Source organism: Notamacropus eugenii, chromosome 2 (assembly GCF_028372415.1).
Source record: "Notamacropus eugenii isolate mMacEug1 chromosome 2, mMacEug1.pri_v2, whole genome shotgun sequence".
NCBI classification, from domain to species: Eukaryota; Metazoa; Chordata; class Mammalia; order Diprotodontia; family Macropodidae; genus Notamacropus; species Notamacropus eugenii.
Window position 1 is genome coordinate 463905971 of NC_092873.1, and position 27217 is coordinate 463933187.

A 27217-nucleotide genomic window follows, 5' to 3' on the forward strand; every position below is an offset into this window, starting at 1 on the left:
AATAAACAAACTTGTAGGGTCATATATTCTGAATATTTCCCAATCAGCTGTACGATTGATTGTAAAGATGTTGCTTTCTAAGGAAAATCATCTGTGAATGCATGGCTGTTGCCTTCTCATATCTTCATAAAGTATAGCCACAACATGCATATATCATTCTCACAAAGATTTTATAAAGCTGAGAAAGCAAGCTTAGGTAGTGCAGTTAGATAGAGCACTGGACCTGGAGTCAGAAAGACCTGTGTTCAACTCCAGCCTCATACTAGCTGTGTGACAATGGGTAAGTCACTAACCTCTGCCTGTCTCAGTTTCCTCATCTGCAAAATGGGGATTCTAAAAGCACCTACCTCATAGAATTATTTGAAGGATCAAATGAGTTGGTATCAGTATTGGTAACATATTTTGCAATCCTTAAAGTTTAATATAAATACTAGCTATTATTTTTATTATTTGCTGTTATTAATATAGATTCTTTTTTAGAAGAAATACTATTTTTTCTTTCCATTCTTTTCAAAAATTTCCCTTGAGATTTTTTGAAAACTGATCTCTCAATGCTTTTAAAATGGTGTAACCTTCAATACAGACTACTTCTGTATGTATTTAGTCCAGTCCAGTCATCCTTACTATTTCATTTTAGCTGTCATTACTTCTTTCTCACATAATCCATCAGGTACTGTGGCAGTGGTTCAAATGTTATGGTTCCACCATTTTAGTGAATGAAAACAGATCACTATAAAATACCTATAGATCTGTTTTAGTTTACCTTGCTTTGTTGTACTTCTTTCTAATTCAATCTGCAGAGGCTCTGAAATGATTTGTCTCAACTCAATATCACATTAAGCTCTGAAAACTTGTTTTCTAGTCAATTGCCTCATAGTGTTTTGTGACATAACATATATAGTTCATGATCTTCTGTTATTCCCCTAGTAATATTTTACATTACAGTAGAGGTGTAATAATATAAATAGTGTAATATAAAGGGATAATGTAATAATTTTACAATACAATAAAGGTGTAATATAAAGGTTAAACAACTCTGAAAAACAAAGCTAGAGTCTTTTCTTTCATATATTTCCCATTGTTCACTCCATGGGTTATTTAAACAGGTCATGTTGGTCTTACTTAATTGCAAGCAATGTCATCTTCTCATAGCATCCTTTCTTCTAATTTGATATTTACTCTACCCTTTGCTCTAGCCAATTGGTGCTCTAACTGCACTCAGGCAGCTAATTCTGAAACAAGTGCTATTTCTGGAATTGGTCATCTCCTATATCCTAAGAGACAGTCAATCTCATTTTAATGATGGCATTCAGTGTCTTCCATGCTAAGACTCTTCATCCTTTCTTCTTAAAGAATCCCTATTGAACAGTTATGCAAGACTCCTAAATAGTCTACAAGCCTTTGGATTCTGTCAGTTCTAGATCACAGGCCATATCCTCCAACATTGCAACTGTCATCTTCTTCTGTGCCCACCTTGGCATTGAGGTCACAGATCATCAAGCTATACATGGATTAATTTCTCTAGGCCTTTCTTCAGTGTATTAATTCCAATTAGCTTCATGATGGTCTGTATTCATCATATACACTAAAAGGTAAGATGACCAAGCATGTCATAAAATGATGTTTCTTGTTGCCTTTGGATATACAAGAAAACCAATTCTACAAAGTCCTTAACTTGTTTCACTAAGAGACTATCTCTAAACTTTTCTATGACTTCTAGTTTCATCTCCACTGGCTGCATCAATATAGATACAGCTCAAGTCCTGGAGTAGTGTGTCAATTCATTGGGCATTTGGACAAAATTTCATATTCAATATTCACAGTTAAATGAATGCTTGTAGATCATCTAAAATTTGTGTGATTCTTAATGCCCTTTGTCCCTCGTCTGACATTCTGTTACCATCACTATTTAAGCAAAAAGGAGGAACATAGAACTGAGAACTATTTTTTAAAATGTGTCCATCTCAAGGATCACCATGGTATTTAAAAATTCATTACCTGTCAGTCAACTTTCTAGTTGTGCACTCCTCTATACTCAGCTACTAGAGCAGTTAGGTGGTACAATAGATTGATCATCAGGACTGAATTCAGGAAGGGTTGAGTTCATATCTAGCAACTAACACTTACTAGCTGGCTGACCCTGGGCAAGTCACTTAACCCTGTTTGCCTCAGTTTCCTCATCTATAAAATAAGCTGAAGAAGGAAATGGCAAACCAGTATGTTTGCCAAGGAAATCCCAAATGGGATTATGAAAAATTGGACACTATTGAAACAACTGAACATATCTAGTGAGTTAATTCTGAGGCAGAATATATTGTTATATTAGTAGAAGACATTGCTAGCTCCTTACTCAAATTCCATCTTGGGATAATTGATCAGGGCTTGAACTCCTTTGGAATAGGTCAGAGTCTCTTCCACATATCAATAAGGTTTTGAAGGAATACCTTTGTGGAGGATGATCGTTACGCTTGGTTCATATATTACAGTGATTCACAGCAACCAATCTAAATATTATAATAGGATAAAACAAATTTTCTGTATCATTCACCTATAGACAGAAAGCATCAATAACAAGGAACAGGGAATTTCTAGGTGACTGTTTTTTACGCTGAGCCAAGCTGTCTGCCACCTCTAAGTACCTCTCTCCTTCCTTCTCCCTTTCTGTCATACAATGAGCAGTGAGGTGTAACACCTCAGCCCCTTGGGCAGTGTATCATGTTCCAGTACCTGTCCTGCCTCCTGTTCACAGGAGAAAAATGTCAAGTGACACCTGGAGACCAGGTGAGACCTAACAGCTGTCAACAAGGATAGCTGCAATGTGCATCAGGGGAAAACAGAAGGGTAGAACAGCAAGAATGCCCTAAGGCTCAGAAATGTCTAATATTTTCATGGGAAAGAACTCAACCCCAAGATTCCAAGGGTCATGGAATTTTCTTCTTGTGGTTAAGAGAGGAAAGAGGTCCAGCATCAAGGGAAATAAAGATAATACAGTATTATATCAAATAGTGCTTTAAGTTGCCAAATTGCTTTTACATTCATATGGTGTATACATGTATATATGTAAATATATACACATATGTGCATTTTTAGATGGGGAAATTCAGAAAGCTCAAAAAGGTAATTTGCCTTGTTCAAAATCATATTGGCATCATGTGAGAATACCAGTAGTGAACCTGATGCCAATTTTTCAAACTCTAAATCTTCATTCTTTATACCACACTACATTTCAAGGAAAGCCCAGGTCAGCAGTTTGAGAGTTTGGAGGAGGAGGAGGATTAGAGGGAGAGTAGCCCTATCCTGATGACCTTTACTGTGAATTTACAGAGAGCAGGCTCATCTACATAATTAAGATTTACAGCTCAGATGAAGAGAAAATAGAACCACCAGTAGATTCATCAAAGTCCCCACTACCTTCCCTGAGTAATATGCACTCATATCTATACATATATGCTTGGATATGAAGGGCCTCCCTGCACTGTAATGATCCCAACAAAGCTCTAGAATCATGGAATTATAAGGGGACATGGAGGTTGCCTACTCTAACCTCTCATTCAATGAGAAATTCCTTCCAGGTAAATCTTGATAGATGCCATTCAGCCTCTGCTTAAATATTTCCAGTGAAAGACAATTCACTAGCTTCTGGGCTAGTCTATGTCACTGCTGGACAGCTCTACTTGAAAGTTATTTTAAAAAATGAAATAAAAAATTTTTAAAAAGAAAATTCTTCTTAACTATTGAGGCAAAATCCATCTTTGTGCATTGAACTCACTGATCTTAGATGGGCCTCTAGAAAAACATTTACTTCTCTTTTGTATGTGACCATGTATTTAGAGCAGTATGGTGGCTTAAAGCTAAGGTCACTGAGTCCAACCCCACCACTCCCTTTTTTTTAGAGACTACAGTCTCCCTATATTTCCCAATTTGGAAGTACAGTAGCCTCTTGCAGCCTGATCCCAATTCTCTCTGACACGGAAATATAAACTTGCTGTTATTCCAGCCTGGGCCAGTTCACTGTTCTTTAAGTCTCCCCATGTTGGTGTCAAACTTAGTGGAGACACATGATTGGCTTTAATACTATTGTAACTAAGAACTCCTGTACTCAAGCAATTCACTAGCCTCAGCCTTCCAACTACTGGCACTGGCCACCACCACATCCCCTCATTTTGCAGATAAGGAATTAAAGCCTAAAGATCTCTCTCACACACAACCTACCTTGTATTTAATTACTTTGCATTTATTTTCATTTAGTCATTTTGTATTTCTTCTGTTGAGATAGCTCAAAGGAAAGGCAGGATGTGCAAATTTAGAGAATCCATCCCAAATGTTCACATAAACTGTTTGTGCCCAAGCTGTGGTAGAGCATTCTAAGCTCATATTGGTCTGATGTAGTCTGATCAGCCACAGTCAGAAACACTGAAATTTGACTCTAGCATAGTATTGTCATTTTGGTCCTCTTCCAGAATGAAGGACAACAGCCAACCAACTGATATATGTGCCTGTCTCCACCATTAGAATGGAAACTCCTTGAGGATAAGGATTGTTTCATTCTTTGTACCTGAATGTCCAAAACCTCAATGCTTGGCACATCGTAAATGCTTAATAAATGCTTATTGATTGGTTAAACAAATTGCCTAATGTCACACAGCTCCCATATGGCAACACTAGAATTTTAAACCAGGACCTGACTCCAAATCCCACATCCTTTACTCTGTACCATAATAGTCCTCATGTTAAAAGAGTGAATCTGTCTTCCCCAAGATTTCTATATGAGCAGCTAGGTGGGACAGTGGATACGGTGCAGGGCTTGGAGTCAGGAAGACTCCTGAGTTCAAATCTAGCTTCAGACACTTACTAGCTATATGACCCTGGGCAAGCCACTTAACCTTATTTGCCTCAGTGTCCTCATCTGTAAAATGAGTTAGAGAAGGAAATGGCAAACTATTCCAGTATCTCTGCCAAGAAAACCCCAAATAGGGTCATGAAGATTTAGACACTACTGAAAAGTGATTGAATAAAAAGTCTTCTGTTCTTAGGACTAACTATATCCATGTCTTTGAACTGATCCTCACATGACATGGTTATACATCATCATAGTCATTAATGTCATCCTCATAGCTAGCACTTCTACATCACTTACAGGTTTGTGAAGCACTTTGCAACGATCTAATTTTACATTATGTTGCAATGGTAGGAGGTGGGTGCCATTGTTATCCCCATTTTATAGAAGAGGAAAATGAGGCATTCAGATGTTAATTGACTTGATGAAGGTCACATAGCTACTAAGTGCTTGAGACTGGATTAAACTCAAATCTTCCTGATTTCAGGTCTAGTGCTCTATCCACTGTGCCTGCTGGCAAAGTACATTTTTTAAAATTATCTTTACCTACTTTTGAGCCTTTTATTACCAAGGGCTCAAAAGATTTGCACATATGACTTTCATATAGATATGTTTCCATTCAAAGTCTTTATTAGGACAATACATACATACAAATTTTAAGAAATATTTGAAACCTTGCTCAAGTATACAGCACTTGATAAAACAGATGCCTTCCAAAACCTGAGTCTAAATAAGTTTTTTTTAATTTCACAAAAACTCAAATGTAACAGGTAGGTTCATTTAAAAAAACCTGTAATAAGAATAATTAACACACACATAATTTAAATATTTTGGAAGTTTGTTACATGGCCATAATTTTTTAAGTTAATTATACCAAATTATTGCACATCAGCTTCCATTCTCACACTTCCTTATCATGAAACCTCTCACTTTTTTATTTTTTTCAAATGACTTCTATATATTCCTTTAATAAAAATGATTTTCAGATCTGTAAGCTAAAATAATCACAGTCCATGATAATTTTACCAAGCCCACTTTCTTCTTGGATTTTATGAATCTCCACCTTCCAGGTCATTTCCTTTAGAGACAATATTCTTCTATTTCAAGTCACTCTACCTTTGTCTACTGGACTAAATGATTTAATCAGTCCCATTCCAACTGTTTTTATATTTCCATCTCCTCATTCTTTGCTACAGTTGGCTGGTTCTATATTTTCTCCTTTAGATTCTTCTATCTTTTCCCCCCTCTCAAAGCATCAGTTATTCTCAAGAAGGCCATCAAGATGGGATGGGATGTCCAAGGTGTCCACTCTTATATCCTTCATCCAATTACACAACATTACTCTTTATTGACATAGGCTCAGCTTCCAAGAAGGACCAATGTCTTTATTGGAGAGCAAATCAGTTCTTCTACAACACAAGTACTACCAGCACATTCAAAAGATTGTGGCTACATCTTCCAAACATCCTATCTCCCACAACAAATCCCTGGACACATTCAGTTGCATTTCCCCCAAGTGCCTCTGAGGGAATAGCAAACCACTTCTGAAGAGGTTGGGAGGATGCCAAGGGAAGTTATTGTCTCCCTCATAAAGGAGCAACTGATGAACCTAATTAGGGAGAGCAGATGGACCCATACCAAATAACATCTTTACGTTTTCCAAAATCTCAGAACCAGCACAACATGCATACTCCTCCATGCTTCCCTTAAAAACTCATTGCCAACTGTCTAGGTTTCAGAAGTAGAAAAGACTTCAGCAGCCAGTGTTCATCCAGAAAGAATTCCAACTACAATATATCTGACAAACAATCCAGCCATTATTTGAAGATCTTCCATGTGAATAGGAGGGAAGACCCACCACCTCCTGAAACAACCCACTTGGGGAAAGTACTGATTGTTTTTTTTTGAAAAGGTGTTTTTTTTCCCCTTCTGTCTAAGTAGATTGGCCTATTTGTGATTTCTATCCAAAGTTCCTAATTTTGTCTTCTGGAAACAAACAGGTGAAATCTAATTAGAATAAATCATCACCCTTTCAGGGAGAACAATGGGTCATTTCTCCTCCAGGCACATTTGAGCTTCAAATCTGGGTGGTCTCTCTTTCCTCCCTACTACCTTCCTAATCTTCTCATGTCACCATTGGTTCATAAAATGAAATGGGAAACGAAGAAAAAAACTTACCCACTGAGAACCACAATGAAGTCCATGACATTCCAGCCATTACGGAGATATGAGCCCTTGTGGAAGATAAACCCCAGGGCTACAATTTTAATCCCAGCTTCAAAGCAAAAAATCCCAATGAAATATGGTTCTGTCTTCTCCTGCGGGGTAAAAAGCAAATATAGTAGTAATAGGAAGGGAATGCTTAGCCAACAGTACAGATAAGACCAACCTCTGGATGCTTCCTTTACCCCTATACTATTGATGGTCTTTCCAGGAAGACCAAAGAAATGCCCATTGATGACATTCATATAATAGACTTTGAGAGTCATTTGGGTATATAGGTTGGAAGATGGGACATACTGGGGTTGGGGTGGAGGAGTCCTCTAGCCATTAGATTTTTTTGTGACTCCAAAAGGGAGACATCCAGGAACCATAGTCAGCAACCCCCATGCTGGCAATATGGTAAATTCATACAATGATGTAAGACACAGTTAAGCCCTGCCTGGCAATGTATGAATGGGCTATATAGGACTGATGGGAGTTACTTGTAGCTCAGTTTTACCCCAGAGTTGGCATTTATCTTATCTGCCCTTCTGTACATAAAGAGAAGTTAGCTTGTCCAGGAAGTAGGATTAAAAAGACTGTCTGCCTATGGATCTCACTATAGAGTACTAAGACATAGAACTAAACCCTTTTTTTTCATATTCTTACACTTCCTACAGCAACTTGTTTTCTTCAAAGACCTCAACATGTTTGGAAATAGAGAGATCTACTCCTCTGTCCAGGAGCTAAAAAGTTTTAAAAGTGTATTGACTTATGCATATCTTATGTGAATATTATGAAAATTAGCATATTTATATTTTAATAGAGGATGTAATCACATTCCTCCCAACTCCACCCCACTTCTCTCCTTTTTGACCTCCCATTTCTTTTTCATCCCTACTTCAAAAGTCCCCCTAGAGAAAGAGAGGTAGAAAACCTTCATAATACCCCATAATTTCCCTGCGTCTAGCTACCCTTAAATATTAGACAATAAACCACTTTAACAGTCTTCTAGGATCTTGAATAAAAAGATTCATATCTCTCTTCACTGGTGACTCCCATTGGGGTTGTCAGAGACTTTTCTCTTACTGGAAAAAGAAAAACTGTAGGGGTAGGGAAGAAAGGAAGAAGGACAAGAAAGCCTGGGAAGAAAAGGAGAAGGGAGAGAAGAAAAGGTGAAAGAAAATCACTTACCAATCTTCTGGACATAGGAGTCTTGTCATCCTCTGGAAGATGTTGCTCCAATGCCAAGACAATGCAGTTGGCAATGATTGTGGCCAGGATCATGTACTCAAATGGCGTAGAAAGGAGAAAGTTAAGGACCAAAGCCACCATGGGGAGGTAAGCAATATCTAAGTCGGCCTTGCAGATTCATGCACAGATTTCATAAGCCCCCCAATATACATATACATATATGTATATATACATGTGTGTATGTTTAAAATATATACACACAAACATGTATATATAAATATACACATACATAGACACATACATATCCATATAGGATGTCCCAAAAGTCTTAGTTCACTTTTAAGCTATTAAAGTTTAAAACTAAGACTTTTGGAACACTCTGTATGTACACATACACGTACGTATGTGTACATATACCCTAAAAATGTAGCTACATACATAGGTATATTGCATGAATATACATATGTATATGCATATACTTGTATACACATATACACACATCATATATATGGTCTCTTAAACATATGTATGCATACATGTGTATAAGTATGTAAATAATACAAAATGTACACATATATGTGTATACACCTATAGGATGCTCCAAAAGTTTTAGCTTCATTTTTATCAGCTTAAAACTTTGGCAAGTGCACTTTATGTATGTATACACACATATACCCACGTATATAGCCACGTAGATGCATATACACACATATGTGTGTATAGGATGATAGATTTAAAGCTAACAGGGGCCTCAGGCCATCTAGTTCTCCTTTTACAGATGAGGAAACTAATGCCCACAGAATTTAAGTGACTTCCTCATTATCACATGGGATGTAAGTAACAAAGTCAAGATTTGAGCCCAGCTCCTCTGCTGTCCAGTGTCAAACTCTTTCCACTGCATCATACTGCCTCAGATGTTTCCTTGGAAAAGAAACACGTAACACCAGTATAATGCTGAGCCCACATCAAGTTCCCAGTAGATACTGGTTGAATTGCAGGGACTAAAATGAGAGAGGAGATAGGGAAAGAAGGGATGAAATTCAGAAGAAAGAGGAAGGAAGGAAGGAATTCAGTTCTGGGACCTCTTAGTTACAGCAATCTTCAATCACTAAACAATGCAAAGATGATTTAACAGGCATACACGGTTGGGGTTTTTAGAACAAGTCTGTTCTGCTGCCTCCTCTGGGCATCATACTAAAAATTCCCTCCTTTGGTTAGACCCCCATCTCACCCCCAGCCAAGAAAGGAAAGGACCCAGAATTCTTAAGCACAAGCAACAATTCAGCCAACTTAGGCTTCATTCCATCATAGCATCCAAATTTTTTAAAAAGTGAAAAGGAATGAGGCAGGTGAACTTTCTCCTTCCCTATCACACCTTCCACCCCCTACCCCAACTTATATGACAAGTGGCATAGAGCTGCCTCCTGAATCAATCTAGGGAACAGATTGCTCGGCTGATGCCAGGACAATGGAGTCGGTGCCTCCACAAATTAACAAAATATAAATGAATGGGTAATGAAGTTAAGCTTTATTGTACTTCACTTTTTCCGCCTTAAAGATGAAGACAGGTGAGGGGGCTCCCTGTGTCTTTTCTGAAAAACAAGGTTATGACTCAGATGCCAACAATCTGAATCTTGCAGAATATTTTTGCTAAGAGCTCAGGGGAGGCAGTAGGGGGCATATTAAACAGAGAAAAAGAGGAAAGCACATGCTCCCTGGGCCAAGTCATTTTGTACATATGATTTTCTATTGGACCCACTGTTATGACAAACAGGAACCAGGAATTGCATTGGTGTTGCAAAACAGCCCTGGGTGCTGGCTTGACTCTGAAATCTAGGAAAGAAAGAGGCAGCAGCTGCTAGCTAGACAAGAGGGAAGCAGGGAAAGATTGGCCTTCCATCCTCCCCTGGACACCAGCAGCTGCTCTACTCAGGTACCAAGGTATCTGCCTCAAGCTCCTTCGATTCTCCCCAACATTTTCAATCTAGGTGAAATCAGTCTGAAATATACAGCAAAGGAAGTCTTAAAAGAGAAGACAAGTCTTAAAATGCAGCTTGTGGGGAGAGAGAGGAAGTCTAACTCCATTGCCATGGTGTTATATGTGTACATACATAAGTGCATGTCTTTGGCTAAGAGTGGAAGCCTAAACTGTTGTCATTTTTGTTGCTGCTGCTGCTGCTGCTGCTGCTTTTTAAATCAACAGCTAACAGCGACCTCCTTCTGTCCCACCGACTCCTTTCCCAGGTACTAGTAGAGATACCTCAAAACATGAGATCCAAAGAGTTAATCCACTCACTACAGCACTTGTGCTAAATCATTGAATCAGAGCTTTCAGTGTTTCCCAAAAGACATTCAATCCATTTTCTTGCTTCTACACTATACTGTGCTTAAATTCTTCCATATTTGCTTCTGACCTCTTGGGAACATCCATCCCCCAGCATTTCTGGTCATTTCTTCTTTTTCTCTGAATGGGCATACTGTCCTGGATAGAAATGAAGGTCCAGGAATGCCGACTGGAGACACACCACCCCTAATAATTCTGACCCCTCCCACTTGCCTGGTATCCCATGGCTCATTCCCTCTAATCTACCTCTAGAATCTAGTGATTAGAACTACTCTATACCTTATTGACTAGTTCAAGACCTTGACATAATTTTTAAAAATATTATCAGTAATTTTCCAGGGCATCCATGTTGGACCTGGATGCCTTCTGGAGAAGACTGAGGCTTGAGACATGTTATCCATGTTGTCTTTAAGATTCCCCTACAAAACTGAAGACAGGCTTCTGAATAAGTTAGGCTGACCTAGGTCTGGATCAGACACCAAGGGCTGAAAAACAAACTTGGTTATGTGACGTCCTCATTTCCCAGAGTAGGTAGGTGTTAGTTTAGCAGAGTGCCTTGAAGATAGTTGCTCTTAATAAATGTCTGTTTAAATTGAATTGAAATAGCACTGTGCTTGGAGTCAGAAGGCCAGTTCTGTTATTCACTAGCTGTGACCTAGAACAAGCCATTTCATTTCTCTAAGCCTCAGTTTCTTCATCTGTAAAATCAGGGAAATGAAAGCTCTCTAAATAAATGTTCTCTTGTTCAGAAACTAATTCTGTTATGAGGGGGGGTTGATCATTAGATCATCATATATCATTTGTTATATGAGGGAACACTAAGGGTATGAAGAGGAGGAGAGGGAATAGAAGCCAGTATTCAAAGACAGTGGCATCCATTAAAGGAATAAGGGAGGAAGGAGGGTGACTGGAGCAGTTGGCCTATTTGCCAGTCCTAGGGCTAGGACTTTAAGCTTGTATTTGTCCTTCATTCTCAAAGAGGACCATGACATCAAGATGATGACATGACTTGCAGTTGGCTTTGATTTGAGTGAGGGAGGGCTGCGCAAGGTCACCAACCTCACTTTCTTCTCCTGAGCCATGTGGGTCCAGTGACCTAATATTCATCAGGATGACTGGAGATGACCCAGGATGCCAGGACTTTAAGCTATAGGCATCTTGGAAGGCATTAAAAGTATGAACTGAGTCACTTAGGCTAAATGTATTCATTTTCCCTTTTCTCTTTCTCTTCCCCCTTTCTTCTTTCCCCTTTCTTCCCTTTCTGGTCAGCCTCTTCCCATAGCTTATCCCTAGAACCTAGCCAAAAGACCAGGACAAATGAATGGTAAAGGTGTCAAACCAGCCTGGGATCCTCTGGAGGTTCATGCTTTGCCACAAGGGCTGAGATAGTAGGACAGATCAATTTCAGTTTGTCAGGTAAGTCAAAACCTTCCCTGGCTCTCACTGGTCTGGTTAAGGACTAAGGTTCTATTTGGATGGGGTTGGACTTTCTTTTTCCCCTTGCAAATCTGCAAACAATTATACACAGGCTCAGAAGTAAATGCTTCCCTGGTGCTGATGCTGCAGGCAAGGCAGATTCCCTAGGCAGCAGATTCATTTGCTTAAATGATCATTGCAAGACTGCCTGGAAGCATTGTTAGATATGGAGTCCTTGCCAACTCCTAGCTCTGGTTACATTTTGCCATAGCTTCCTGACCGCTTCACCAGCATCTTGCTCCTGCTCCCCTACTTTTCCAGCCAGACAATTATGGTAGATTCCTCCTTACTCAGATCTTTAAACTTGATTAGCCCAGAATATTAAAAATCCAGATGAAAGTCCCAAAGACAAGATTAGAGACTGGCTCAGAGATGGATAGTGGGACAGCTGGATAACCTGGACCAGACCTATGAAGGTACAGAACACTGAACCTGGCACCCCAGGCGCTGAAGCATCAGACTTTCTATGAGTGGGCCAGGTGCCTAGGGCAGAAAGAGCCAATTTTCTGGTCTGTGTCCTACTAACTGGCTACTGTCCACAGACCAGTAGGTTCTAGGTGTAACTTCAATGATGCTAAGAAGTCCTGGGGGTCCTAAACTATGCTCCCCATTTCATTTCTTCAAAGTAACCCTTTTGACTTAAAGGTCTGATCCCTACATAAAACACACGTACAACACCTCCCCCAGGTAATTAATTAAATTACTGTAAACTGTATCTATTATCATCTCTACCCCTGATTGGAAAGCCAGAGTACAGATTCTGAAAGGAGGGAAGAAGGGCACTTAAGCAGAATGCATGGAGGAGAAAAGGAACAAAATAAAGGAGGCTGCTGAGAATGGAACAAGAGCAGAAGGGGGGAAAAATCTTAATTTTGCATTCAGTAAAGCCCAACTCCTTAATCCCTGCCTTCTACCTTCCCTTCCCTAGAATCCCATCTTCAGTCAGTCAATCAATATATATTTACTATTCATCTACTACATGCTAATCACTCTGTTAGGCACTGAGGGCACAAAGATGATAAAAGCATCTCTGCCTTCCTACAGCTTAAATTCTATCAGGGGCGATGAAGATCAAAATCGGGGTATACCTCCACAATACAACTCCAAGGACATCTCAGCATTGATCTTGGATGGTGCTGGGGCTCCTAGTGGACTTTTAACAGAGTAAGGCTTAAATCCATTAAGGGCCTCCCTCCCTATCCTTCCATCCACAGTAACTCAAATTCAGGGCTCCTCCCCCCCTTATAGGTACCCAGAGGAAACATTTGCTGGACAATGAAGCAACACCGGGGAAACTCAGTGTGTAGTTCAGGTTCTCCCTCAGAAAAGAATAGCATGTATCTTATGCGTCCCAATGAGGCAACACTCAAAGGCAGAGGACATGCTCCAAGTTGTAAAGACCATGGACCAGTTAGAATTAAAATGACAAACCTGAAACAGATGGAAGTCTATAGAGAGGGCACTTCTTTCCCTTCTATTCCCTTTACCCTCACTAGGTGCCTAATTATATAAACTTTCCTGGCAGTCACCCCAAATGCCCTATTAGTCCTGTCTCCTTCTGAGACTGGTAATGAGGACCTGTGTCACTCAGACTCTCACCTTCCTGTCTAGCGGATTTAAGAGAATCATTAGGGAAATGATAAAAATAGGATCACTTATTGATTTATCTTTTTTACCCAATGCTCTTTCCCTTGAATAGTTGACTTGTTTCCTTGGCAACATAGCTAATTTGAGCCCATACACCTGCCATTTTTCATTTCCTATTCAGAGTATAGAGTCCACAGAAGGGGAGAAGGTCCATCTACAACACAGCTGGTTGTCATGAGGATCCCGGGTGGCTCCTCTGGCCCTCTCCAGGGTCTGAGCCTAACCAGCAAATCTTTCTACCATCACAGCTTCTCAGGTAAGAGGGTCTCATTATGGAAACCAAGAGGGACTTAGCCAGATCTTAAAGGCACTACAACAGGTCCCAGATGAAAAGAAATCAATCTTCAGAGCTTCAATGGTGCTATGAGACCACTTCTCTGCTCTCCGTTCTTGTCCCAGAGTCAAATCACATTACAGCACTAAAGTGATTGAACTCCCCTAGAGAACTTAGAGGCTCCCGGATAGGTAGAATAGACACAAGAAACACTGAGCTGTTTCTCCACTTTTAGTCTAATGATTATAGGGTTTTGTGACAAGCAGCCAGTCATCAATCACCTAGGCATTGCCTACATCCCCCAAAAGGACTTGAAAGCTAACCTAGGAACCCTCATCCCACTTTTGCAAATTCTGCCATGCATTATAACAGTCTTCCATTTTTCATCTGGAGTGACCGCTCCTACCCTTCCTTACCCTTTGCACTTGCTTCTCAAGTTCCCTGTCTTCCAGGATTGTCTTGTAAAACTTCAAGGTGTTATTGCTCCTTTATGGATTTCCATCCTCTCTACTCATTCACACAGGCTGCTTCTTGGACATAGGTTAGAAGGCGATGGTGAGTCAGGGGACTGGGAGCCTCTATAATTCCAATCCAATCCTCCACACTGCCCTAAGCAGAATCTTTTTGCCTTTTATATTTATTTTATTTTATTCTGCACATAAGTTCTTTCTTTCTTTAAAAAGCATTTCCAAAACATAAAATAAGAAAAGATTGCCTGTGAAACTTCAACTCAATTATGTACAACTTGCTTCTAAATATATAATAGAGCTAAAACGTAACTTTCATACATACATACATACACATGTATGTGTGTGTGTATGTGTGCGTTTGTGTGTGTGTGCATAAACCATCCCATTCATCCTTCTATTTTTCATTTCTTTCTCTGGATGCAGATAGTATCTTCTTGCCGCTGGTCTTTGTAGTTCATTTGGGTATTCATAACAGTCAAAATGACTTAGACACGCCAAGTTGTTCTTAAAGCAGTACTGTTTTAAGAATGCGTTGAACAAATAAGTCATTTTAACTATTATAAAATCCAAATTAACTATGAAGGACATATGAAGGAATATGCTACCTGCATCCAGAGAAAGGACTGACAAATAGAAGTTTGTATAGAATAATTTTACATCTACACACCTATTTGTGTGTAATGGTAGCCATCTTTAGGGTGGAGGGGGGTGGAAGGGAAGACAAAAAGAAAAAAAGAAATGTACATGATAACTTTATTATCGACTTTAAAAGAATAGCAAGTTGTACATAATAGACGTGCAGTTCCATGTGCAATCATATCTTTTATTATGCTTGTTTCATTCCATAAATTAAAAATAAATAAATATGGGGGGGAAATAGTACTGCTGTTACTGTACAGAAACTTCTCTTGGCTCTGCTCATTTTATCCTTCATTATTTCGTGCAAATCTGTCCATGTTTTTCTAAAATCGCTGGGCTCATAATTTCTTATAGCACTGTAGCATTCCATCACGATCATATACCACAACTTGTTCTGCCATTTCCAAATTGACAGGCATCACCACAATTTCTAGTTCTTTGCCACCACAAAGAGAACTGCCATAAATATTTTAGAACATATAGGCGTTCTTCTTATATTTTCCCTAATCCATTTTACACTTCTCTCTGCTCTCTCTCTTTCCCTAATCACCTTGGAAAATAGACCTAGTAGTAGTATTGCTGGGTCAAAGGGTAGAGGCAGTTTAATAGCTCTTTGGGCATAATTCCAAATTGCTCTCCAAAATGTTGGATGAGTTCACAGTTCTACCAACAGTGAATTAGTGTCTCAATTTTTCCACATCTCCTCCAACATTCATCACCTTCTCCTTCAATCATTTTTTGTCAGTCCAATAAACATAAAATGATAATTCATTTGAAAGAACACAAGGTCAAGAATATCAAAGGAACTAATAAAAAACAAAAAGAAAGGAGATTTAGTAGTACCAGATCTTAAACTATATTACAAGGCAGTAATTATCAAAACTATCTGGTACTGGCTAAGAAAGGTAGATCAATGGAACAGAGTAGACATACAACTTACAGCAGCAAATGCCTATAGTAACCCTGTGTTTGACAAGTGTAAAAACTTAAGTTTTGGGGATAAGAATCTATTTTCTAGTAAAAAAAATTGTTGGGAAAGTTAAACAGCAGTCTGGAAGAAATTAAGCATAGACTAATATTTTACACCATTTACCAAGATAAGGTCAAAATGGATATACAACCTAGACATAAAGAGAGAGATTGCAAGAAAATTTGAAGAACATGGAACATATTACTTATCAGACTTACGGATAGGTGAACAATTTATGAAAAACAAGAAAGAAAGCAGAGAGGGGTGTGAAATGTGTAAGTTCAATTACATTAAATTAAAAAGAGTTTGTACAAATAAAACAAATGTAGCCGAAATCAGAAGGAAAGTAGAAAACTGGGGAAAATTTTTCTCACATAAAGGTCTCATATCTCAAATATATAAAGAACTTTGTCAAACCTATAAGAATACAAATCATTCCCCAATTTGACAAGTGGTCAAATGATATGAAAAGGCAATTTTCAAATGAAGAAATCAAAACAATTTCTAGTCAGATATTTTAAATAAGAGTGATAAGGTGATTATAGTAACACATCCAAATTTTGTGCGTGTGTGTTACAAACAGAAATATCTTAAGCAACTAGAATATAATAAATTCAATATAGTGCCTTAGTGAGAAAGATACCACTGTCTCATTTTAAAAAATATTATTATACAAGGCTCCACAATTTCAAAGAATTTCATATTATTTCACTTGATCCTTATAAAACTCCTGTGAGTGGCAAAAATTATCATTCCCCCTCCCCTTTTATTAACAGATGAGGCAGCTAGTTGGCTTACTTGATGGAGAGCTGGACTTTGAGTCTGAAAGAATTGAGTTCAAATACTACCTAAGATGATTATTTGTAGTACAACTCTTGGAAAAAGATTATTTAATATCTCCCAATCTCAATTTTCCTCATCTGTAAATGGGGATAATAATATCTACTTCACTGGATCAAAGGAGATTATATACATATATATATATACATATATGTAGTGCTTTGCAGACTTAAAGTGTTATATTAATACTAGCTATTATTATTCATGTTATTAGGAGACTTAGTCTTAGAAAGTTGTTATCAGGATCACAGCTCACAGAGTTGGAGAGAATTGTGGAGGCCTTAAATTCCAAATGATGCTTGAACAAAAATCTCCTTTACAGTATCTCCAAGTGGTTATCCAGCCACTATCTGACTGCCCCCTAATAACGATGGGGAACTCACTACTGAATGAGGCAGGCCACTCCTCTTTTGGACATCTCCAGTTATTAATAGATATTCCTTATGTGGAATGAAATGTGAAATCATTATTCCTAATTTTGTCTTTAGAGTCAAGCCAGACAAGAAGAAACACTCTTCCCACATGACAGCCCTTCAGATACTTGAGGATAAATATCATGTCCCTCAGTCAGTCAACAAACATCTATTATGTACCTATGTGCCAGGTAGAGGGCAGCAAGATGTTGCAATGGATAGAGTGCCAGACTGGGGTCAAGAAGACAGGAGTTCAAGTTTGACTTCAGATACTTACTAGCTATGTGACCCTGGGTAAGTCATTGTCTGACTCAATTTCTTAAAAAATGAGTTTGAGAAGGAAAGAGCAAACCACTGCAGTATCTTTGCCAAGAAAACCCCCAACAGAGTCACCAACAGTTGGACATGACTCAAACAACTGAATGGGAATGTGACAGGTACTAAGCATTGAGGATGCAAAGAAATGCAAATGATCCCATAATTTCCTGGGGGAGACAAGCCATCAACCATTTACAAATAGGATAGAGTAAGGACAAGCTGGAGATCATCAGTAAAGGGAAGATACTAATCATTAAGAGGGATTGGGAAGAGTTTCTTGAAGAAGGTGGGAATTTAGCTAGCTATATTCTAGCTACAGTCAAAAGATGCGTGGATAGCTAGGAGGTGAAGATGAGGAGGGAAAGCATTCCATGCAGGGGGACAGCCAGTGAAAATGTGCAGAGTCAGAAAATGGAGTGTTTTTTATGAGGGACAGCAAGGAAGCCTTTGCTGGATCAGAGCACTGGTTCAGAGAATATCTGAGGAAAGGGGAAGGGAGAAGAGAAATATGTAAAAAGACTAGAAATATGGGAAGGTACCAGGTTATGAAGTGCTTTGTTTCCAGATGACTTTATATTTGATTCTGGAGGTCTAATAGAAGCACTTGAGCTTGTTGAATAGGGATGGCATGGTCAGACCTGCGCTTTAGGAAGGTTTATTTGACAGCTGAGTGGAGAATAGACTAGAGTGGAGAGACTTGAGGCAGGCAGACTCTTCAGCTGGCTATCTCAATAGTCCAGACATGGGGTAAGCAGGGTCGGTACCAGAGTGGTGGCAGGGTCAGAGGAGAGGAAGCCTAGAGGAGAAAAACTATTAAAGTAAAATCCTTGGGACTTGGAGACAGATTGAATATGGGACAGTTAGAGAGAATAGCAGTTGGGGGTGGTGTGCCTTGAGCGACCCTTGCTATATCTTTTCTCTTCTGTAGGCAAAACATCACCTTCTCTTATAGCTGATTCCTGTTTTGCACCACATCTTGTCCACATTCCAGCTTATCCTTGTCCTTCCTAAGATGTTGCATGTAGCTGAATACAGCAGCATGCCAGATGTGGCCAATGTGTTGTTGTTATTCAGTCTGTTTCAGTTGTGTCTGACTCTTCATGAACCCATTTGGGATTTTCTTGGCAGAGATACTGGAATGGTTTGCCATTCCCTTCTCCAACTCGTGAGGAAACCAAGGCAGACAGTGATAAGTGACTTGCCTGGCATCACACAGCTAGTAAATATCTGAGGCCAGATTTGAACTCAGAAAGATGTGTCTTCCTGATTCCAAGCCTAGCATTCTATCCATTGACCCACCTAGCTGTCCTGTGGCCAATTTAGTGGGAATATATATATATATTTGAAGACTATCACCTCCCAAGCCCTGAACATTTTGCTTCCTTCTAATGATGCAGCTTTAAGATTACCTTAATTTTTTTTGGTTGATATGTCACACTGTTGCCTCATATTAAAATTATGGTTGACTGAAATGCATGAGCCCTTTTACATACAAACTACTATCTACCCATACCTGAATCTACGAAAACATTTCACTAACTATAATGTATACACAAATGTATGTTTTTGTGAATATCGTATTTATTGTTATTATCATGGTCATAAAAGAGGGCTGAAGTTGCTGGTGCTTGAAGGCAAAGAGTGAAGGTAATGCCCAGAAAGGACCAAAGACTGAGATGGCTAACTATAGCTCTAGAGACTGCCAATGAAGACACACCCTAATATGGGCTATTTTTTTAAGCTGGGTTATGGTGGTACCTGTTTGTAACTTCTGCTTCTGGGAGAGGCTGAGGTTGATGGATTGCTTGAGTTCAGGAGGACTGAGCTGCAGGAAGGCTAAAGCCAATCCTGCACCTGTACCAAGCCCAATACCAACATGGGAGGCACTAAGAGCAAAGGGCTATGAGGCTGCCTAAAGAGGAGTAGACTGGCCCAAATTGAAAAAACAGTACAAGGTAAAGCTTCCATGCCAGTCAGTATAAGGATCAAGTCCATGACTGTCCACTACACTTCCAGGAAGATGTAGTCTCAAAAATAAAAATCTGTATGTGTGTGCATGTGTGTGTGTGTATGTGTGTACATATACATATGTGCATTTATGTGTGGGTATTATGTGTATATATACACATATATGCATACATACATATATATTAACTATATATACATACATATATGCATGTGTGTGCATAATCAAGTAAAAAAATCAAACATAGTCATTTGGCCCAAAACTTATTGGGAAAGCAGAAAATGTAGAAAAACATGTTCACACTCCAAGCCCAAGAGGAGGATTTATGATCCTGATGGCACTGACGTAATCTCCCCTAGAGGGGACATTAATCACACCCAAGGCCAGAACTGAGGACAGCAGAAGCCTGAGCCCACATAGAATTCAGGCACGAGCCCCATGATGGAAAAGCAGTGAGATCATCATGGTGAGATCATGTCCCCCTTCTCTCCTAAACCAATGTCAAAAGATATAACTGGTCTGGAGGACAAAAGAGATCTAAAGAATAGCAGCAGAACCTAAAACTCAGACAGGGTCATTCCCATCACTTTAGTGGGATGTCCTTGATCCTGATCCAAGGATCTGAGGAAGACACAGTTCTATTAAGTTCCTCATATTTTTCCCACCTTGACTCCCAGTCATCATGAAGCCTTCTACTTTCAGATTCCAAACAAGCTGTACCTCATTTATCCCTCCTATCTCAGAAGTGAAATAGAAATTTTGTTTCATTGAACATTTCTAACAGACCTTGAGCCAGCTCTGGAAGCGGCTTTCTCCCATCTAGAAGAAACCCTACACTTTGCATCCAGCCCCTTGGCTTCACAAAATTGTGCAGTGAAGTGGCTGCTGGGGGATAAATATAGGCAGAAGGAAGGTTTTCAGGTGAACCTTCTTGAAAATCTCCGAGAGATCCTGTTAGTTCTTGCTTCCCCTGTGAGTGGGCTCATTTTTGTAAGGTGAGCCTGAGCATGTAAAGAATGATCATTCATCTTGGGAAGATGGTTCCATCTCTGAGCGTGCCCCCACACATATCCTGAGATCTTTCCGCATACCCTATTACCACTGACCTGATAGCATGAGTCTTCTGAGAGAACCTGGAGAGGGGAATCAATAAAATGCACTTCCTTTCTCAATGTCTCAGATAACTATAATGTGGTGCTCTCCACTCTTCTGAAGTCAGATGCAAATCTCCTAAATTTCAAGATCTCTCTCTACTAAGGTCAGTTGTACTGTCTCCTAAACTCCAATCTCCCTCTTAGTCATTCACTGCTTTCAAAATCTCAACCTCAATCTTTACTAAACATTTGTTGAATTGCATCAAGACAACAAAGGGAAGGAGGGAGAAGGGGGATAGTAGCAGAACCGTAAGATTGCCTATAAGGTGTCAATTCAAAAAACCCACTACCTTCCTTTGCACCGAGAGAGACAGAGAGAGAGAGACAGAGAGAGAGAGAGAACACCAAGTTACAGCTCTGGTGGGCATATTTGGAAATATACACAATATATCAGGAAGAACATATTGATAATTAGCAGAAAAATGCTGTGGAAGGATGTGCAGCCTTCATATGTTCCCACTTCATTATCTAGGAGTTGACTTCTTGCAATTTTTCTCACCATACAACCTCCTCTTAATTTTTTTTCAGATTGAAAAATCAAACCTCTTTTCTTTTTTTAAAACAAAACAAAACAAAAAACCCTGCATCATGTGATCCTCTTGCTTAACATCAATTTTTTAACTTTGGTTTCCATGGTAGTGGGATGCAACCTGCCATCACCATGACGACAACTGCCTCTGTTCAAATTCACCATCTGACAGGCAGCTCTGCTTCTCTCTCTCTCTCTCTCTCTCTCTCTCTCTCTCTCTCTCTCTCTCTCTCTGTCAGGAAGATGGAGCTGCCATTACACCTACTCGCAGGGAAAAAAGAAGAAAACTTAAAAGCTAATGAATGAAAGACAAAGAAGACCTATGCTGAGAAGCTAACAAAAAGGCATCTAACCCCAGCAAGGCGTTCCACCAGCTGGCACAGTTCTATTGCTACCTCATGGAGGTCAATGGACTCAGTTACTTAAATAAAAAGGCTTCCAGCATTAGCCTTTCTGTGTCAGCTGTGGAACCCACATAAAACTTTTCATTGTGCCTATACTGAATAACTCCCACCCTGTTCTCCCCTAGGTGACATTGCTGGGAAGAATTCCTATCAGCACTGCTATCGCTGTTCCCCAATGTCTGGGTCAGTTTCAAGACCTCCTGATTTCCAAGTTCCATTCTCTAGGAAACAAAGCCGATAACAAGTGAGTGTGGGGAGCAAGAAATTAAACAGAATGGCTTTCTCCCTCTCTCTCCTGTTACTTGTGCACATTTCAATTACATTCAGTTGGATACGTCTTAACAAATGCACTTGTTATGTGTCTGATTCAGTTCTGGACTCAAATGCTGTCACAATTTTGGTGATGAAGGAGACAAATGATTGAGTGCTACAGAGAAGAAAAGGAGAACATCAAAAGCCTCTGAAAGAAAACAAAACAGTGGAGAGAAAATTACCTGTTTCAGAAACCAGATTGATTTGTGTTTTCGATGACACTTTGGAGAATTTGTGCACATTAAGAGATTTCTTCTGGCAAACGGCATGTGGGTAGTTACTACAATGTGTACCAGTCAACAACAAGATCAAAGACAAATGCCATGGTCAAAGATTATATAGTATCAATCCCTGGAGAGCCTTAGGCTTCTCTGTATGTGTACACACATTAATGCCAAGCACAGTGTCTTGCCCACGGTAAGAGCTCAGCACATTGCAACCACATGGAATTCAGTTGAATGGGGGTGGGAGGGGAGAAGCTTTTAATTTTCAGTCTTAAAAGCTTTCCTAAAGAGAGTTCATAAATAATTTTTTTTTCTCATATGGCATGTCTGTCCTCCAGCCATTTGCCTCAGACAAACTGAGACCTGGGAAAGACCTTAGCTTGAAAAGGTCAAATTCCCCTACTGTATCCAGAGCCAACTCCAGTCATTCTGATCTATATCTGGCCACTGGACCCAAATGGCTCCAGAGGAGAATGTGAGGCTGACAACTCTGCACAGCCCTCCCTCACTCAAATACAATTCACTTGCAAGTCATGGCATTTCCTTCCTAATATCATGGTTCTCTTTGAGAATGGAGGACAAACAATCATAGATCATACATAGGCATAAAGCTGCATAAATTAGAAGCACTTGCCAAAGTTTCCTGGCATTCAGAGTTGCCAGCTGGGTCTGGAAACGATGTCATAGGAGGAATGGTTGAGGAACTGGAGGTATTTGCTCTATAGAAGTGAAGGCTTAGGGACACATTTGAAGCACTGTCTTGTAGAGGAGCAGTATAAATTTATTTCTTGGTACAACGACATGGGGGGGGGGCACAGCTGGGAGCCACAGTAGATAGAGCACCAGACCTAGAGTCAGGAAGACTCACCGTTATGAGTTCAAATCTAGCCTTAGACACTTAAGAGCTGTGTGACCCTGAGTAAATCACCTAACCTTGTTTACCTCAATTTCCTCATCTGTAAAATGAGTTGGAGAAGGCAAGGGCAAACTACTACAGTATTTCTACCAAAAAAGAAACCAAACAAATAGAGTCATAAAGTATCAGAAGCAATTGAGCCAACTGAACAAGGCAAAAGATCATGGCTCGAGTACCACAGTACTTCAGTTCTGGGAGATGCCATTTAAGAAGAAAATTAATAAGCTGGAGGATATCCAGAGGAGGACAACTAGACTGGGGAAAGGTTTTGAATCCATGGCACTCATGAAATGCTTGAAGGATCTGGAATATCTAGCCTGGAGAAGGGAAGACTTAGCAAAGACGTGTCCACTGTGTTCAATCCCATGAAAGAAGAATTAGACTTATTGGTTTGACCTCAGAGGTCAAAACCAACAGCAATGAGCAGAAATTACAAAGACTTTCCTTGATGTCAGGGAAAATTGCTTAATAGCTGAAGCTGTGCAAAATTGAAATGGGCAGACTCAGAAGGTAATTGTTTCCCCTCTCCTTGTAGAGTGAGAGTGATCAGCCTCACTCTCTAGACAGAGACAGATGCCTAATTGTTGGGCATATTATAGAGGAGAATGCTTTGGGGATTTTAGTTGAATTGGAGAGCTGCTGAAGCTCCTTTTCTGATTGTGTAATTTTCATGTATGGTTCTAGAAAGCAGAATGAAGACCAGTGGGTAGCAAAGTCAAAAAGCGCCAGATAAGTGTACTGCATGAGGGTCCTTACTTCTGGTCCTGCCTGCTACTGTCTAAGTAACCTTGATCAAATCTCTTAAACCACTTCAGGCCTGTTTGTCACATCCTCTAAAAGGATTATTTTATTAGGTTATCTCTAAAGTCCTCCCATCTCTGAAATTTCATGATTTTATTTAAAGATAAACAGGTTTTGACACAGTGTGAGTATGACCTTTCAAGAGAATTAGAATAGGCTAGAAATGAAGCAGACTACTTTGTGAGGTAATAAGTGCCCTGTGAGTATACATGTTTAATCAAAGACTGGTTTGACCATCTGTCAGGGAAGTTGTATAACAAATTTTCACATGAGCAATGAGAGGGTTATTCTAGAATTTAGAGCCTCTAAAGGACAGAGATCCCTTACAATTCTAGAATCCTAGAGTTGGTAGGATCTTTGAATTTCATGGGATGCAGGGCTCAGTGATTTCCCAAGATTCAACAGTACTATACTTGTCCAAGGGTCCATGCTGAGTTGTTTGTTAAATGATGATTCCATCTCCATTTGGGTCAGTCTCATTTTATTCCAGACACACCCTACTCCCCTTATTCTGGCATCATCTTAGTGTTTTATCACTTGAAGGGAACTTAGAGACAATCTGGTTCAACCCTCTTTGTTTATTAGATGAGGAAGCTGATGCTCATTCATGATCCCACAACCAGTTGACCACAAAGTCCACACTAAAATCCTTGGTCCAGTGCTATGTCTACCATACCATTCTGTATTACTCATGACTGGATAACTAGAGGGGTGTTACGGGTCTTGATGGAAAAGGTCCTAGCCAGCTTGCTTCATTCCTCTTCTAGGAATCCTAGGGATTCCTTCCATGACAACATAAAATTTCTTCTGTGGAAGAGAGCTGTTAAGCTAATCACCAGGAGTAGACAAATGCAAATAGTTTTGAAACTACTCTGAAAAACAAGAATTAATAGCCTCATTTTCTCCAGCCTGGTTTCCTGGACACCTCAGGGGGTCCCAGATAATTCAATGTATTCTGAAAGGAAACTGAAAGAAATTAGCCAGTGTCTAAAATAAAGGATGCTCCAAGAGGACAGAACCCTAGAGACAACAAAAGCAACAGTTTTCTCACATTTTCAGAAATCATCAGTGAGAACTTACTGAGCTTCAAAGAATTTGATAGTCCTATCAAGGAGGAACCCTCCATAATATTCCTTAGCTGGTCAGCTTGAAGTCTGAATTATAAGACAAGAGGATCCTCAGTTGAGATAATCCTTTTATCTTCAGAATAAATAGTGTGCTGTCTTTGTTGTTATTTCTGAAGCAGATTCTCTCTTTTGCAAGGTCGCACTGGCTTTGTATGATTTAAGAGCCATGAGAAAACTGAAGAATGGTCCTGAATGGCTGTTTAGCTGTGCAACTATCCTGCTCTCTAGAGATATTTACATTGGTCAAAACCCCAGTCCTGGAATTCTTGCTGTCCCTTATGAATGACATTCCATTTCCTGTCTTTGCACTAAGCTAGCATCCACTCCCTCCTCACCTCCACTTTGTAGAGTTCCTGATTTTATTCAAAGTTCACCTCAAGTGCCACTTTTCTTGATTCCCCCAAGTGTTAATGCTTTAACATCGCACCACCACCAATCATGATAAATAATAATAGTTAGCATTGATAAATCACCTTAAGATTCCCAAAGTTTATATATGCTATCTCATATGAACCTCAGGAAAAAAAAAAACTTTGTGATAGGCACTATTATTATTCCTGTCTTACAGATGAGGAAACTGAGGCTAAGAGGTTAAATGACTTGTGCAGGGTCACAAAGCTAGGAAATGTTTCAGACAGGATTTGAACTCAGGTCTTTCTGACTCCAAGTCCAACACTCTATCTACTATGCTGCAGAGTTGCCTCAGATAGGTAGACAGATAGATGAAAGAAAAAGAAAGAAAGAAAGAAAGAAAGGAAGAAAGAAAGAAAGAAGAAAGAAAGAAAGAAAGAAAGAAAGAAAGAAAGAAAGAAAGAAAGAAAGAAGGAAGGAAGGAAGGAAGGAAGGAAGGAAGGAAGGAAGGAAGGAAGGAAGGAAGGAAGGAAGGAAGGAAGGAAAGAAGAAAGAAGAAAGAAAGAAAGAAAGAAAGAAGAAAGAAAGAAAGAAAGAAAGAAAGAAAGAAAGAAAGAAAAAGGAAGGAAGGAAGGAAGGAAGGAAAGAAGGAAGGGAGGGAGGGAGGGAGGGAGGGAGGGAGGCAGGGAGGAAGGAAGGAAGGGGAGGAAGGGAGGGAGAGAGGGAGAAAGATAGACAGACAGATAGATAGATACATATGAGGCAGCTAGGACAGAGCATCAAGACTAAAGTCAGGACGACATCTTCCTGAGTTCAAACGCAGCCTTTGAGATTTACTGTGCGACTGTAGACAAACCACTTAACCCTCTTTGCCTCAGTTTCTTAATCTATAAAATAAACTGGAGAAGGAAATGGCAAACCACTCCAGTTATCTTTGCCAATAAAACCTCAAATGAGACCAGGAAAAGTTAAACATGATTGAAACAACTAAATCATAAATTTTACATATACATATACACACTATATATGTATATATGTATACACATATACACACATATATAACAAACTGAAAAAATTATATACATGTATACACACATATATAAATATGTGTATATATGTATACGTGTGTGTATATATATATATATATTATATATACACACATATACATATATATATGTGTGTGTGTGTGTATAAGTATATATACACATCCTTTCCCCCCCCCCAATAAAATATAAGCTCAAGAGGAAGGAATGCTGGCTTTGTTTGAGGGTTTTGTCTTTCCCCAAGACCTGGCATGTAAGTGTCTAATTACTGCTTGTTGATGGAGTGATTGACTTTATTCTGGATTAAGCCCCTGAGCCTTCTTGACTACTATGCTCTCTGATACTTATGTATTGTGTGACCTTAGACAAGTCTCTCTACTTCTCTAAACCTATATTTTCCTCTTCTTCCAGCTCCAACGATCCCTATTTTCATTTTATTTCTTTCCAATCCATTTACAGAGGATCATCTTGGTTTAATGGAAATCTTGTTAGAAGTCTACCCATTCCTTCAGCTGCCATTTTCTGCTGCTTCTTTCTCTTCGCCATTTCTTCCTAATGGATCCTCTCCATTTGACTATACACTGCCTCAAGCCATGCTAACAACCCAGATTAATTGGATAACAAAAAGGAAAAGAGGCTAAAGAAGGCAATGAAATTAAAAATAGAAGAGAAATACTGAAGAAGAGGAAAGCAGAAGTATGAAAGGAAAAACGAGGTGGGAAAGAAAAGAGAGCAGTACTTTGTTTTCTATCTCCCTCTCTCTCTG

The 27217-nt window shown here is 39.4% G+C and overlaps 1 protein-coding gene across 8 annotated transcripts in view; it reads right to left on the bottom strand.

Moving 5' to 3' along the window:
* Positions 1–27217, bottom strand: part of CACNA1E (calcium voltage-gated channel subunit alpha1 E) — a 412651-nt gene that overhangs the window by 366125 nt on the left and 19309 nt on the right. For all 8 annotated transcript variants that reach the window (XM_072648472.1, XM_072648471.1, XM_072648470.1 and 5 more), the window contains 2 exons: positions 8234–8339; positions 7016–7155 (listed from right to left, as the gene is read on the bottom strand). In XM_072648472.1, the coding sequence (XP_072504573.1) occupies positions 7016–7155; positions 8234–8339 (246 nt within the window). The remainder of the gene's footprint in view (positions 1–7015; positions 7156–8233; positions 8340–27217) is intronic.